Source organism: Suncus etruscus, chromosome 13 (assembly GCF_024139225.1).
Source record: "Suncus etruscus isolate mSunEtr1 chromosome 13, mSunEtr1.pri.cur, whole genome shotgun sequence".
NCBI lineage: Eukaryota > Metazoa > Chordata > Mammalia > Eulipotyphla > Soricidae > Suncus > Suncus etruscus.
Genome location: NC_064860.1, coordinates 24,140,084 through 24,156,409, shown reverse-complemented (window position 1 = coordinate 24,156,409; position 16,326 = coordinate 24,140,084). Strand labels below are relative to the sequence as shown.

The window sequence follows — 16,326 nt, the reverse complement described above, 5'->3', positions numbered from 1 at the left end:
TCTGTTTTTATTAGTCAATGAGGTAGTTTTAGCCTTATGCCTCTGGATCTAAAATGACAGTGTGAACATTTTTTAGATATATTACTTGCTTACTTTAAGCATTTTAATCCATTCTATTAATCTCTTGGTATTCTAGATTGCCAGATTATATTTGGTTTCTGATGTTTTGTACAACTCCTCAGCCAAAGTTGCCAATGCTTCTTATTATAGAAAATTGTAAGTATGGCGATGATGTGATCTAGTATTCCTGAAGTAAAATATTAAGGGTAAATTTGAAAAGTTTAGAAAATAGAATTGTTTTATTAATTAACAAACTGCCATGTCCCAATAATTAAGTTGAATTCTTTCATAGTTTGTAGAAATTTCTGAAGTTTTTTTTTTTTAATTAAAAATGGGCTTTATTCAAGAGTGCTGAGGTGTAGGAAAGGGAGAGTATAAGAAAGGAAGAGAGTAATGCTTTTGAGACAACACAAACTTCCAAAGGTGGACAGAGCCTCAGTGTGAAGTTATAAAAGTTACATCTTATGAAGAATGATCCATAGATGGCCCATCTACTCTATAAAGTTTCTTGATTGCATATGTGAAATAAGCTAAATCATGAGTTTGGGAAAGTTTTTATATATTTATTTTCTTTACAATATAGATCAAATATATGATCAAATATAGGTGATGGGATAGAAAGGAAAGGCTAAAAAGTTTTCATTGCGGGGCCGGGTAGGTGGCGCTGGAGGTAAGGTGTCTGCCTTGCAAGCGCTAGCCAAGGAAGGACCGCGGTTCGATCCCCCGGCATCCCATATGGTCCCCCCCAAGCCAGGGGCGATTTCTGAGCACATAGCCAGGAGTAACCCCTGAGCGTCAAACGGGTGTGGCCCAAAAACCAAAAAAAAAAAAAAAAGTTTTCATTGCATTTAGATACTTATGTAATAGCAGAAAAAATGAAGGCAGTGTTAACTAATCTACACACTCCTTTTCTGATCTGACTAAATTGATCACAGAATTCTTACTCAGTCCATAGGCATATCTTTGTGGTGTGGTATTCATTTAGTGAATTATGATTATGCATATTTTTCTATAGGAACTTATTACTCTGAAGGAAAATTTGGGCATGTGGGTTCTTCTGAGATATTTGTTTTGTTTTGTTATATTTGTTTTTGCCTGAATCAAGTCACTTTTTATTTTCTGTTTTATAAAACAGTTTGGGTTCTAGATGTATAAGCCTTGCTATTCAAGGAAACTGGGTATTATGTCCACTCGAGAATTTTGCAGGAGAAAAATAATGAACTATAGATGTTAAAACAGTTCAGTTACAGTTTTCAGATTTAAACATTTCTTGATTTTTAAAAAAAATTATATAAATTTAAGACCAGGAGGGCTTTTCATTGGCTTATCATGTTGAAGTATTATTATTTGAATTTCAGTTTTGAAACAAAGTTATGTCAGATATTTTCAGACCTCAATGCTACGTATCGTACAATTCAAGGCCATTTGCAATCTGAAAACTTTAAGGTATGTTTTACTTATTTTTATTTTAAAGCAGGGGCAGGAGCTGGGAGTCACTTATAAAATACATGAGATAGGGGCTGGAGTGGTGCACAAGCGGTAGGGCATTTGCCTTGCATGCAGCTGACCCAGGACAGACCGCAGTTCTATCCCCCGGCGTCCCATATGGTCCCCAAAGCCAAATTTCTGAGCTCATTGCCAGGAGTAATCCCTGAGTGTCACCGGCTGTGGCCCAAAAACGAAAAATATAAATAAAAATATATATATATATACAATAAATTAAATAAAAATAAAATCAAGTACATGAGATAAAGCCTGATTTGCATGTTTTAGAAACTTTTAAAGCTTGTCATTTTATCCTCAATGTAAAAACTGCAATTTTCTTTTTTACTTTTTACGCTGCTAGCTAATGTTAAGTAACGCCAATCAAAATACCTTACTTGTAATTTAATAAATACACCTTTATGGGATGACAATTAAGGGAATTGTGTTAGCTTGGAAAGTTCATCACTCACTATCATTTTTGTGAACTGAAAGTTGGGATATATTACTGCAAGTAATGTTTCTTTTTTTTCCTTTTTGTTTAGCAACGAGTAATGACTTGCTTCAGAGCATGGGAAGATTGGGCAATTTATCCAGAGCCATTTTTGATCAAGCTGCAAAATATTTTCTTAGGACTTGTAAATATTATTGAAGAAAAGGAAACAGAGGTGGGCACTGAGTATATTTTACAAATTTAAAATTGCTATTTTGAGAATGCTGTGAATGGCTATTACAGAGGAGAAATGACATTTCTTTGTGAGAAACACCTAAGTTTATCTTTGAGCAGTGGGATTTTGTTGCATTGGAGCCCAGCAGAAATTCAGTTTTTGTTTTTATGTCTAAAATTAGTGGCTGTTTTTATTTGGATATTATATAATATCATGAGAACGTTTCTGTTAGTAGAGAGAAACAAGAGCCTAGTGTCGTTTTTTTTAGTGGAGATGTGGACAGTCCTCAGTTTTCTGGAATCTTATTTCTGCTACCATAGTTCAGCTACCGTGTGTTCACATGTTCACTTACTTCTCCAAGGCCCTCCTTTTCTTCCTGTTCCTGTCCTTGTTCACTTTTTTCTTTGTTAAGTGTTTTGCATCTACCACAGATCTGTATTCATGGTCTCCCCTTTGGCATTTCTTCTTAGCGTAAGATCCTTTAGATTTAAGTTTAAGAGTAATTTCATGTTAGTCTTTGACTTCTTAGGTACAAACAAACTTTTATAGCTTATTACAAGCTAGCAGTTTAATATACCCTCATAGTCTTGAGAGTGTGTGTTGATTTTCTCTTCCTCCCCCTTATTACTCTGTATTTACTTTTTACTCAACTACATAGCTTGAATGATCAAGCTCCTTTTTGCTCATTATCGTAGCCCCAATCTCTTGTACAATAATGACTATCAATAATACTCAGTAAAGAAAGACTCAGTAAGTATTTAATACACAGATGCTTGGTTCTTTGTCAGGCTGGATGATCAGATGTATTCAGATTATGTGTTTCCACATTTCTTCATGTTTCCACCCACATTACCAGGTTTGCCTGGAGTGCAAATTACCTTTGTACTGAAATGAGTTGAACAAGCAAAAGAAAACAATAGTTGTGCATTTGTGTTCCCAGGATGTACCCGATGACCTTGACGGAGCCCCCATTGAGGAAGAGCTTGATGGTGCACCTCTTGAGGATGTGGATGGCATTCCTATTGATGCTGCCCCGATTGATGATCTGGATGGGGTCCCCATCAAGAGTCTTGATGATGATCTGGATGGAGTGCCTCGTAAGTTCAGAGTCCAGCCAAGACTCTTCAGGTTCCACACAGGATGATTGGAAAGCTGTTTAAATTGTCAGTCTTTTCCAGTCTCTGCAAAATTCAGATACCCAGTAATACACTGAAAAGGCTTTCTTTATGGTCATATTTTTCGATTTTTGACCTTTCATAGTATTGGTACTTTGTTTTAGGTATCAGGAAGTTAGAGGTAAATCTGTGTCTTGTCATATTTGTAATTGCAGAATCTTGGTATTAGTTTCTTTTTCTCCCATTTGTTGCAATGGCCTGGGCTCATACATGCCAGACTTTGGTGCTTGCACACTTCACTATGGTGATTGCCATGGGTTTCATTCTGAATTGCGGTGCTTGAGCATATTTTGGTTGTAATGTTCATTGCTGGGATGCGAGGGACATGTTACTGTGTTATATGCTGGGGGGGGGGTCCACCCCTTAATTACAGTGCTTCTGCATACCTTGCTGAAGAGAATTCAACAGAAAGTTTCTTGGAGTACCAGTGGTCACAGAAACAGCTGTCAGATGCAAACAACAGAGCCATCCAGGCTGCATTTAGCACCGGTGGTGGTATTTCCCGGGGATTAAATTGTTGCCTTTATGATTGCAGTACAGGCGTTCTAAATCCCAGGGTTATCCCCATGGCCACCAGTTCTCTTTAGTTTTAATTTTCTGAAATTATTAGTTTTCTGAAATCATAAGCTGTTTTTCTTTGTTATCTACATCACATTTGGATCTAGAAATCGTATACTTCAGTACATTTTGAATTACATTTTTATTGAAGTATATGCTCTATAAACATTAGGTAAAAGTTAATGGCTATTTTTTAACTACAGTAGCTTAATTTGCTTACATGAAGTAACTTGTTCTGAATTGATAGCAAGCTATTTGAAATTGATTCTCAACAGGTTAGAGAATTAGAGTGGTTATAATTATGTTCCTTTATACTATGGTTAGTCCATGTGTGGCTTTTATTTTACTTTTTTAAATGTTTTTTTTTTTTTTTTGGAGGAGGGCCATACCTGGTGGTGCTCATGGACTAGTTAGTTCTGGTATAGTTACTCTTCTAAACAGTGCTGGAAAGCCATGTGGTGCTAGGAATTGAAGTTGGGGCTCACACATGCAAAAACCAATATTTTAGCCTTTGGTGCCATCTCCTGGCTCTTTTATTTATTTTTTGGCCACACATGGCTGTGCTCAGGGGTTACTCCTGCCAGGCTTTGGGGACCATGTCGGATGCTGGTGATTGAACCTGAGTCTGTCATGGGTTGGCAGCTTGCAAGGCAAACACCCTACTGTTATGTAATTGTTCTGGTCCCTCTTCCTAGCTCTTTTATTTTTTAATAACATGGTGAATACCCACTATTTAATTTGGCCATTCCCTAATCCTTACGATTAATTAATAATTTGTCTTTTTTTAATAGTGGATGCGACTGAAGATTCAAAGAAGAATGAGCCAATATTTAAAGTTGCCCCTTCAAAATGGGAAGCTGTTGATGAATCTGAATTGGAAGCACAGGGTGAGTAAAAGCACAGCAAACAATGAAGCTTTATTTTATATTTGTTTGGTTTTTGAGTCACACCTGGCAGTCTCGGGATGCTGGGATTCGAACTGCTGTCCTTCTGCATGCCAGACAAACACCTTAGCTCCATGCTATCTCTCCGGCCCCGAAGCTTTATTTTTTTAATTTTTAATGATTTATTTATTTATTTATTTATTTTTGGTTTTGGGGTCACACCTGGTAGCACTCAGGGGTCACTCCTGGCAGACACGGGGACCACATGGGATGCTGAGAGTCGAACCATCGTCTGTCCTAGATTGGCTGCTTGCAAGGCAAAGGTCCTACTGTCATGCTATCTCTCTGGCTCCAACAGTGAAGCTTTAAAAGCTTTATTGTGACTGCCAGTAACAAAATTATTAGTTGTGTTCCTTTTATGTTTTGTAATGTTTTAAAACTAAGATCCAATGGGTCTTTTCTTTTGAGTCACTTAAGTTTTGCTTTGTGATTGCTTGGGGTGATTTCTGAACATAGAGCCAGGAGTAGCTCCTGAGCCATCTGGGTGTGCCCCCCCCCCCCCAAAAAAAAAATAACCCTCAAAAAACTCCTGTAACTAAAACTTAAATCTTTTGTTTGTTTGTTTGTTTGCTTTTTGGGCCACACCCAGCAGTGCTTAGGGTTTACTCCTGGCTTTGTGTTAAGGGATCACTCCTGGCCGGGCTCAGGGAACCTTATGGGATACTGGGGATAGAATCTGTGTCGGTGGTGTGTGCAAGGCAAATGCCCTACCTACTGCCCCTGAAACTTGCCCCTGAAATTCCAAAGCAGTGCTTTTAAGGTGTTACTGCAAAATTACTGACTTATACCTTATGGAATTACACCCCTCTTTTCCTTTCATTCAGCTGTAACAACCTCTAAGTGGGAGTTATTTGACCAGCATGAAGAATCAGAAGAAGAAGAAAATCAAAAGTAAGAATCTAAGTTTCGAATATACGGTTTCTTATTTTGCATATACACTTTTTTTCATTAATAGCTATACTTGAAATAATAGTGAAGAAGAGAACTTTAGTGTTTAAAAGGCTTATTAAGAGGATCATTTTGAGATCTGCATTGTTTTTGTAGTGAATAAAGAGCGTTCGGGTCTAATGCATTTGGTTTCAGTTTGCTTTTGAGTTTATTTTTTCAACACTACCTTACAGTTTTGCACTTTGTAGTTATAGGAAGGTTAGTTGCATTTGTTTCCAGTCTTTGTCATCAAGTATTGTTTTAGCTACACTCAAAAAGTGATTTTTAAGATGAGAATGAAATGATTTTTTTTTTTTGCATTGGACAGTGCCACGAAAAATATAGCATCATATTCATTCCATTAGGTTCTTTTTTTTTGGTTTTTGGGCCATACTCAGCAGTACCCAGGGTTACTCCTGGCTCTCTGCTCAGAAATCGCTCCTGGCGGGCACAGGGGACCATATGGGATGCCGAGATTCCAACCACCATTGGTCGTGGGTTGGCCACTTGTAAGGCAAACTCCCTACTGTTGTACTATCTCTTTGACCCCCATTAGGTTCTTAAGAAGTAAACACCTCAGAAATATAAAGGGGGAAATGCCTTTGTTTATTGTTTGTTTTGGGGGGGGCCATACCTAGTGATGCTCAGGTGTTACTCCTGGTTAACTGCTCAGAAATTGCTCCTGGCTTAGGGGACCATATGGGAAGCTGGGGGATCGAGCTGCTGTTTGACCTAGGTCAGCAAACACCCTACTGCTGTGTCACCACTAAGCGGAAAATCCTGCCTTTAAAGTACAGGGAGGTCTTAGTTTTGAATTTTACTCTTGGCTGATCAACCCAAAACTGTTTTTGCCTTTAACTAAATGTAGACACAGAAATTCCTGCTCCTTTTTTAGAGAGATAGTACAGGAACTAAGGCACTGGTCTTGCACACAGCTGACCAGAATTTGATTTCTGGGACTACACAGGATTCCTGAGCAGCTCAGAGCCAGAGGAAGTCCTTTTACTGTCTTACTCTCATGGCCCTTTTTGGACCATGCAGTGATAGGCTTTAATCCAGCCCTTTCCCTGTATATATGCTCACCATCCTTGCTCCTAAATTCTACTGCAGGTTCATATTAGTAAATTTTAGTACTAAGACATCTTAACATTATTTCTTGGGGTTGGGTAGGGGTTTGGACTAGTCCTGGTGGTGCTCAGAGCAACTTGGGTGCTACAGGGGTTCAAATGGGGATTAACTGCATGCAAGGAAGTGCCTTAACTTCTTAGTATCTCTGTGACCCTAATATTTAAAATTGTTTAAAGAAATCACTGTGGGTGCCTATTTAAGGAGGTTCTTGCGGTGGTAACCAGAGTCACACCTAACTGGGCAGAGAGCATGAAGTGTCTAGGATTGAACCCAGCACTTTCCATCTGCAAGGCATGTACTCTGCCCTTTGCCACACCCATAAAAATAACTGTTCTAGCAGTCATTTTATGACTCATGGAAAGGAGGAGAGTGGCATTAAGAACACAAAGCCACAAGGCAGAGCTTTCTGGTTTTCACACTTTTCAAGTGAGAGTGAGTAGGGGAGATTACTCTGTCTCAGCAAAATTTGGGGATTTGTATGGCCCTTTGTTAGTAGTTGAAAAATTGAGATTCATTGGCATATGTGAAAACAGGTTTTCCCAAGCTTTGAAGGAAGTGCAGCACAGAGATGTCCTTATAGAATGCTTGTGGATTGAACAAAGTCAACATCAGTTATGATGGCACAAAATAGGAGTTTGCTGATTAAACCAAACAATCTAAGACTGTTTAGGAATATAGGACTTGGAAACAGCTTGCTCTTAGATGGTGATTTTATTTTATCATTATTATATCTGTAATTAGTATTTTAATTTACCACGTAGAATCACCGGTGTAAGATGAGACTACTCAAATAATTTAGAGTAAAGAAAGCGGAAAAGCCATTGCAGAACTCAATATATATATATATATATATATATATATATATATATAGTTTTATTTCTGTTTTTATATACATAAATGTATTTTGTTAGTGTTTCAAGTGTTATTACATTTTTAATTGGTTGTAGAATGGGCCACGAGAAATACATAATATAAATAATGTTGAATGTACTTGCAAGGAAAATAATACTTTTCATCTACAATTTTCTAGTCCTTGTTCCTGTTTTTTGTGTCTCACTGTTGCTCTCTAGTGGCTGGATCCAAAATAGTTTTTGATAGGAACTGCTATTTAAAACTAGTGATTTTAGGGAGTGATGGCGCAGGGTGTAAAGTGTCTCTGCTTGCATGTGCTAGCCTAGGGCGAACTGCAGTTTGATTCTCCTGTGTCCCATATGGTCCCCCAAGTCAGGAGCGATTTCTGAACGCATAGCCAGGAGTAACCCCGGAGCATCACTGGGTGACTAGTGATTTTAATTGTGGCAGAAATATGAAAGTGCTCTGGAAGTGCTTTGAAACAAAATTTCAGTAATTAATTTGATGTATATGAACGTGTTTGGGTTTCAAGTTGTGGATTTCTCTTTTTGTGAAGCAAGGGAGTTTTTATTGAACAAAATTTACTTAAAGGGCCAGAGCGGTGGCACTAGAGGTAAGGCGTCTGCCTTGCAAGTGCTAGCCTAGGACGGACCACGGTTTGATCCCCCTGGTATCCCATTTGGTCCCCCCCCCCCCAAGCCAGGAGTGATTTCTGAGAGTATAGCCAGGAGTAACCCCTGAGGGTCAATGGGTGTGGCCCAAAACCAAACAAAAACTAAACCAAAATTACTTAGAAAGATGTGAAGGAGTAAGGAAAGGAATCCAGGTTCAACGGAGAACATAGATTTAAGAGAGTAAACATGCAAGTAAAGAGACAAACAGAGAAGCAAGTGTTTGAGAGAGAACATAAGACTTGAAAGGGCAAGCCAGTGTTGAATTTCTGTATAATATACATACACAATGCCCAGTCTTTGATTAAGTGACTTACTTTATTTTTTTGGAAGTCTTTCATTGTACTTCAAGAGGATTGTATAGTACTATTCTAGCAGTGATTGTCAGCTCTTCACTTTTTTTGTTTTATTTTGTTCTTTTTCCGGTTGCTTTGACATACATTGTATTCTTATTTCTAAAGTCAAGAAGAAGAAAGTGAGGATGAAGAAGATACTCAAAGTTCCAAATCTGAGGAGCATCACCTGTACTCTAATCCGATCAAAGAGGAAATGCCAGAGTCAAAGTTCTCGAAGTACTCTGAAATGAGTGAGGAAAAACGAGCTAAACTTCGTGAGATTGAGGTTAGTGTGGAAGTAGGGTTAAAGATCTACCTGCTGCTGGTGCAGAAGCCTTGTTTCTGCCCAGTTTGCTTGCATTTCTGCCTCCGGTTTCCTTCCTACACCTGCCTGTGCTGGCTGTTGCTCCCTGTCTCTTTGCTATCTCTCCCCAAGTATTGTCATTATAGTGATGTCCTTTTATATATAATATATATTTAGTTGTCATTATAGCCTTCTCGTTCTAAGCCTCTGCTTTCCTGTAGTGTTGAGAGAGAACCCGAAATGGGTAAAGATAATCAGCACCTAATAGTATCTCAGTCCACTTTGTCTTCCCTTTGTTAACTCTTCCTTAACCAAAGGTGTTTGGACAGGGAGGGAGACTTAGAGTTGAAAGCTTATGCTTCTCTGTCCCTGGTTCATGATTTTGTAAAAATTAGCATATATTTTTTAAAATGACATATATTAACTCAAGTCCACAACTGGTGGACTCAGGTGTTTTACATCCTCCTTTCTCACTCTTTATATTAAAATATAATTATCGAAGTTTACAAAACCTTCACTTTTATTTACTTTTTTGGTTTTTCTTTATGGGCTATCCCTGATGCTCAGGGGTTACTCCTGACTGTTCAGGGATCAATCACAGTTGGGAAAACATGAGGTGCTGGGGATTGAACCCACGTTGATCCCATGCATGGAAATGACCTTGCCTTCTGTACTATCTCTCCAGCCCCCTACACCCCAAACTTCAGACTTTAAGAAAGGAAGAGAAGTTTTTTTGTTTTGTTTTTGGTTTTTGAGTCAAACCTGGCAGCGCTCAGGGGTTACTCCTCACTTTCTGCTCAGAAATTGCTCCTGGCAGGCACGGGGGACCATTTGGGATGCTGGGATTTGAACTACCTTTGGTCTTTGGTCAGCCGCTTGCAAGGCAAATGCCCGATCGCTGTGCTATCTCTCCGGCCCCAGGAAGAGAATCTTATACTTGAAAAACAAAGTAATATAATGACCCTGACTGAATTAGGTAGAAAAGGGTTAGTGAACATTCTAGAATGTGTGTTGAGATTGATAGATATTGAAGCAGTACCAGAGATCTGTAGAATAGGGGTGAGAGTCCCTGCCACCACTTATGGTCACCTGAACACTGCCCCAAACACATTCTCCCAGTTTTCTCCAAAAAGAAATTTTTAAGAAGTTAAAAATTAGGAAATAACACTTCTATTGGAGGAAAAAAAAACTATCTGAATTGGGCCTGGTATGTGGCACTGGTTCCTGGTGGGCCATGCTTTTTATGTGCTTGGCTCTAATAGGGTTGTTTTTCTTCATCAAACTCATATTTCTTGTGTTGGGAGAACAAGTCAGTTCATAAGGGCACAGACATAGCTTATGACATCAGTATTTTAGGGTTCTCATCCCATTTGTGCTGGGAGCCTGCCTGTTCTCTTATATTTTGTAGAAGTGGCCTTTGGATGAGGTTAAACTGTGAGGCCATAACCATTTATTTTTATTTACTTGTTTGTTTTTGGTATTGGTCTTTGGGCAACACCTGGAAATGCTCAGGGTTTATTTCTGGCCGTGAACTTACTAATCAGTCCTAGTACTGTGTGACGTCCATATAGGATGCCAGCAATTGATCCCAGATCAGCTATGTGCAAGGCAGGTGCCTTACCTGCTGTACTATCTTTCTAGCCTTTGTATTTCTATTTTACTTTCAAGTGCTTTTTTGAAGAATTTTTAAGAAAAAAGGAGCAAAGAGGGGGATGAGTGATAAAAAAAATAATCGTTTCTTTCCACAGCTTAAAGTTATGAAGTTTCAAGATGAATTGGAATCTGGAAAAAGACCAAAAAAACCAGGCCAAAGCTTTCAAGAGCAAGTTGAACACTACCGAGATAAGCTGCTCCAGCGGGTAAGGGCTGAGCTCAGTTTGTGCATTTTCTCTTCATAATTTTCACTTCTAATTATTTGTTGAGCTAAATAGAGAATATATTTATATACTTAAGAAGAAAATATATTTTTAAGTTTCTAGGCTTGGATGCATAAATGGTGACTTCTGGTCAATAATTTGGGACATTGACGTTTGTCACCACTTGTACTACCTCTCAGGTCCTGTAAAACCCAAGTTTAGGGTGTTGTTGTTGTTGTTTTTTGTCCTTTGTTTGTTTTTTTAACACAGTTTATTTCTTTAATTTCTTTTGGACCATACCGGCAATACTTGGGTTACTCCTGGCTCGGTGCTCAGGAATCTCTCCTGGCAACCCATATGGGGTTCCAGAATCAAACCAGGTCTGTCATGGGTCAGCCTCATGCAAGGCAAATGCCTTGTAGCTGTGCTATCTCTTCGGCCCCTATTTTGTTTTTTGACCACACTTGACAGTGCTTAGTGAACCACACATTTCAATAATGGAGCCTAAACATCCTGAATATGAAGCTAGCACCCAGTCTGAGCTATTCCTTAATCATAGTCTTTTCTTTCTTTGGGTGGGGAATGTTTATTCTTTTAAAGTGGAAAGGTGGCACTCTGGCACTGTGGCTTGTCTGACTTCATCATGATGACCCATGGGTTCCTACTTTACCTTTTGAATCTCATTTTTCTTATCTTTTCATCTTGAGACTAAAAATAGTATTATTGGGGCCGGAGAGATAGCATGGAGGTAAGGCGTTTGCCTTTCATGCAGGAGGTCATCGGTTTGAATCCCGGCGTCCCATATGGTCCCTCGTGCCTGCCAGGAACAATTTCTGAGCCTGGAGCCAGGAATAACCCCTGAGCACTGCTGGGTGTGACCCAAAAACCACACACACACACAAAAAAAAAATAGTATTATTTTGAGGGATGTTTTAAAGACTGACATGAACTTATTTCTGAAAAGTAGTAATTTCTTAGCAAGCACTTAGTAAATTTTTAAAACTCTGTCACTAGTATGTCTATCACTCAGTACAAGTATACAAAATGACTGTTGGCTGGAGCTATAGAACAGCAGGTAGGGCATTTGTCTTGCATGCAGCCAACCTGGGTTTGATCCCCAACATCTCATATGGTCACCCGAGCTTTCCAGGAGTAATTTCTGAACACAGAGCTAGGAGATACCCGTGAGTACCACCAGTTGTGGCCCCCAAATCAAAAAAAAAACTTTAATAGGACTTATATTTTGTTTGTTTGTTTTTATTTTGTTTTTTGGGCCACACCCAGCATTGCTCAGGGGTTACTCCTGGTTGTCTGCTCAGAAATAGCTCCTGGCAGGCACCGGGGGGACCATATGGGACACCGGGATTCGAACCAACCACCTTTGGTCCTGAGTCGGCTGCTTGCAAGGCAAATGCCGCTATGCTATCTCCAGGACTTTTTTGTATATTCTTTTTTGGTTTTTGGGTCACACTCGCGGCACTCAGGTTATTCCAGGCTCTGTGCTCAGAAATTGCTCTGGCAGGCACAGGGACCATATAGGATGTTGGGATTCGGACCACTGTTCATCCTAGGTCGGCTGCGTGCAAGGGGAACAAACGCCCTACCTGTGTGCTATCTCTCTGGCCCCCTTTTCTTTTTTTTTCTTTTTTCTTTTTGTTTGTTTTGGGGTCACACCGGGCAGCACTCGGGTTACTCCTGGCTCCATGCTCAGAAATCACTCCTGGAAGGCTCAGGGGACCATACAGGGTGCCGGAGATTGAACCCGGGTTCATCCTGTGTCGGCTGCTTGCAGGGCAAACACCCTGCTGGAGTGGTATTGCAGCAATAGGGCATTTGCCTTGCATCTGCTGACCCAGGGCAGACTGCTGTTTGATACCCCGGCATCCCATATAGTCCCCCAAGCCAGGGGCGATTTCTGAGCCCATATCCAGGAGTAACTCCTGAGTGTCACTAGGTGTGGCCCAAAAACAAAAAAAAAGGAAAAAGAAATAACTAAACATTTTTGAAAGAACAGTTTATTTTTTAAAAGGTTTACCTGGTGTCATAATTGAAAAAAATAACAAAAAGAATTAAATATTACCTAAGGTTACATAAATTAGATCGACCCAGGCTGGTTTTTTTCTCTCTCGATAACCAAATATTCTTTCTTTTTAAAAATGAACAGGAGAAAGAGAAAGAATTAGAACGAGAACGAGAAAGAGATAAGAAAGATAAAGAAAAATTGGAATCTCGATCTAAAGACAAAAAGGAAAAAGATGAATGCACTCCGACGAGGAAAGAAAGGTAGCTCTCTTTCTGCTGATTTGGGCTTTAGGATTTGAGTGTCATTTTACTTTGTACCTTCATTCCTGATAAACAATACTTTTTCCACATAAACATGTTTGGCTCCTGCCTGTAGGAGGCAGAGCTAGCTGAGAAATGGGGCAGTTGGCACTTGGCCTGGTTAACAGGGACACCGTTCCTTTACACGGTTCATATGCTACCTTAGCTTTAATTCAGTGTGGGAGTTGAGTTACTGAATGAAGTATCTAGCCCAGGGCTTAAATAACGCAGCTTCTTGCTAGATCTTCCATTGGCCTCAGTATAAGCATTTCTTCCAGTGTTATGTGCTGAGGCTGCCAGCTTAAATTTCTCATTGCTGCATGAAGAGAAGATAATATACATAGGTTTGAGTTCCGTACTTCCAGTACACATAGTTCTGTGAATTTTGTAAATGTCTAATTTTAGAGAAAGTTGCTTCAGTTAATAGAAGTATGGTTTTCTTTACAAAAAACCAAATAGATGCCAAAAATGATTTCTGGTTCATTCATTCTACACATTGTTTTAAATAAGTCACATTAGTTTAAAAATATTAATACTGTATTGAATTACTATTTGAAACTTTTGGAATGTCTCAGGAATGATATTCTATACCATTCTTCACCCACATTCAAATGTTAACAATAGTTCTGCTTTGGCTTTATTTTCTTCCACCTCTTTTCCTTTTCTCCCAGCCTTTTAAGAGTCACTTAGCAGTGTGATGCCCCATTTTCTTTCACAATCATAATCAAAGCTCAGAAAATTAACATTAAAGACTAATTAGAGACCTTAACCCAATACGATCTCATATAGGAAAAGAAGAACCAGTTTAGTCAAATTTAATTTTTGCCTCCATTGATCTATCTTTAACAAGTTCTTGATCTTGAGGGCTTTGAATGTTGGGAAATAATATTAACAAAGTTAGGGTAAACTGGTAGGAATGAAGTTTAGTAGAAAAAAAAGATGGGTATCTGATCCTTGGCTCACTCCTGGGATGTTTGGGGGCTTTGTTCCATAGGAAAAGGCGACACAGCACATCCCCTAGCCCATCTCGGAGTAGCAGTGGTAGACGAGTGAAATCCCCATCACCCAAATCGGAGCGGTCAGAGCGTTCAGAGAGATCTCATAAAGAAAGCTCCCGGTCTCGGTCATCTCACAAAGACTCTCCTAGAGACGTTAGCAAAAAGGCCAAAAGGTAAACCAACTTATTTTGGGGTAACACTTCAGGTGCCACTTGCCTTGTTTGTTCTACTAGCTTTTGAAAATTTGGTTGGCAGCCGCTTAGCTTTTTTTGTTTAATTTTTTTTTTTTTAATTTTAGGATCAGAAAGCCAAAGAGATTTAGTTTCATTTTTGATTATTGCTTCCCACTTTGCTGACCTTGTCCTGTCCTCTTTTGATCAAAGAAACCCAAATAGCCTACAGTAAAGACCAGCTAGGTATTTTAACCACATCCAGTGTGGATTCCACAGAATAGTATAGCTACCTTACTTTTCTTTCTATATTTTTGTTTCTGTAGAATGCCCTTTGGTTTGTGTCAAGATTGAAAGTACATTCTTCCTTTAAACAACCCTTTTCATTATTCTCAAGTAATTTCACAAGACTCTGAAAATAATGACTATAACTATCAGTTCTTCCCTATAATTTATGTGCTTTTTCTGTGTTCCAGAAAAGTGGTTTAAACATTTTTATTTATTTTGATTTTATAGTAAATAATTTTCTTGAACTAAATGGATGTAGAAGTTCTTATTAGCTTTTTTTTTTTTTAGTAAAACCTTCATAAAGTCAATAGCTTTCTGCTTTTTTAAATGGCACCAGTATCTATCTCCCCATGACGTTCTCAGCGATGTTCTTGGATGATTGTATAGTGGTTGGCACTTTTTCCCCCTTAAGAAGACAGGCTACAAGCCTCCTGTTTTTAACTTCTGTGAATGATTTTATGCCATTTTAAATTTTAACTTCTAGATTAGATTCAGAGGTTCAAAATTTTGTAGTATCAGTAACTGGAAGGACTTGTTTAAAATTCAGCTTCCTTGACCACTGAGTAGTGGCCAGTTCCAAGCTCAGTCATACATGAAAGTCCCTGAGGACTCATTTTCTGTTCAGAGAATGTGTGCATACCTGGGTACAGTAGGCTGTTTCAGTGGGTATCCTGTTCCTCTGAAAGATCATTTTAGATGATTGAATGGTAGTCATTTCGGATCATGTGAATGTATTGATGAATTGTTTTTGTTTCTTTCCTCAGATCTCCATCTGGTTCAAGGACCCCTAAACGGTCTAGGCGATCAAGGTCTAGATCCCCTAAAAAGTCAGGGAAGAAATCCAGATCCCAGTCCCGATCTCCACACAGGTCTCATAAAAAGTCAAAGAAAAACAAGCACTGACAGAAGTTTTTAAGATGTTGTCACTTACTGGAAATGCGGCTTTGTTTTGTGCCCGAACAGTCTGTTTTTTTTTTTTTTTTTAAAAACAAAAACAAAAAGGAAACAAAAAAAATCCAATGAAAGCATTCCTGGGGTTTTTGTTTGTTTGTGAATGCATGTGTGTACTCACGAGTAACTGCATCTGTAGACCTGTCGTTGTTTTATATTGTATAAATTACTTTCATTGTGGCTGTTTCTCAAGATAAAATTTCTATTGTGCTATTGAATTTCATCAAAAATGTGTATAATGGATCTCTTGGCAGTAGTAGTATTTTGTTTTAGGATGTTGTGACTTAGCAAAAATAATACAGATGTCTTTTCCCTTTTTTGTAGCTTTGACAATTTTAATTAGATTTCAAATAAAATCTGAACAGAAAACTACAATGTTGTTTCCTTGCTCTAGTGGTGACATCAAGTCCTGTAAAGTCCTGCTGAGTGAGTTTGGCATTTCTGTTGTGTTTCTTAACACTTAAGAAACAATAAGTCTATCTTACAGGCACCATTATTTTAGTAGCTAAAGTTTATGCTTAATAAGATGACTTCTCAAAAGTAAACAATGAGGGCTGGAGAGATAGCACAGCAGTAGGGCGTTTGCCTTGCATGCAGCCAATCCAGGACGGACGGTGTTTCATGGTGGCTCAAATCC

General features: G+C 38.8%; 1 protein-coding gene across 4 annotated transcripts in view; it reads left to right on the top strand.

Moving 5' to 3' along the window:
- The window catches only part of U2SURP (U2 snRNP associated SURP domain containing), a 46,160-nt gene extending 30,416 nt beyond the window's left edge, over positions 1-15,744 (top strand). For all 4 annotated transcript variants that reach the window (XM_049785879.1, XM_049785878.1, XM_049785877.1 and 1 more), the window contains 11 exons: positions 137-216; positions 1,419-1,506; positions 2,088-2,210; positions 3,151-3,307; positions 4,735-4,830; positions 5,712-5,778; positions 8,927-9,086; positions 10,853-10,963; positions 13,125-13,243; positions 14,277-14,453; positions 15,503-15,744. In XM_049785879.1, the coding sequence (XP_049641836.1) occupies positions 137-216; positions 1,419-1,506; positions 2,088-2,210; positions 3,151-3,307; positions 4,735-4,830; positions 5,712-5,778; positions 8,927-9,086; positions 10,853-10,963; positions 13,125-13,243; positions 14,277-14,453; positions 15,503-15,641 (1,317 nt within the window). In that variant the 3' untranslated portion in view covers positions 15,642-15,744. The remainder of the gene's footprint in view (positions 1-136; positions 217-1,418; positions 1,507-2,087; positions 2,211-3,150; positions 3,308-4,734; positions 4,831-5,711; positions 5,779-8,926; positions 9,087-10,852; positions 10,964-13,124; positions 13,244-14,276; positions 14,454-15,502) is intronic.
- Positions 15,745-16,326: the final 582 nt, after the last annotated feature.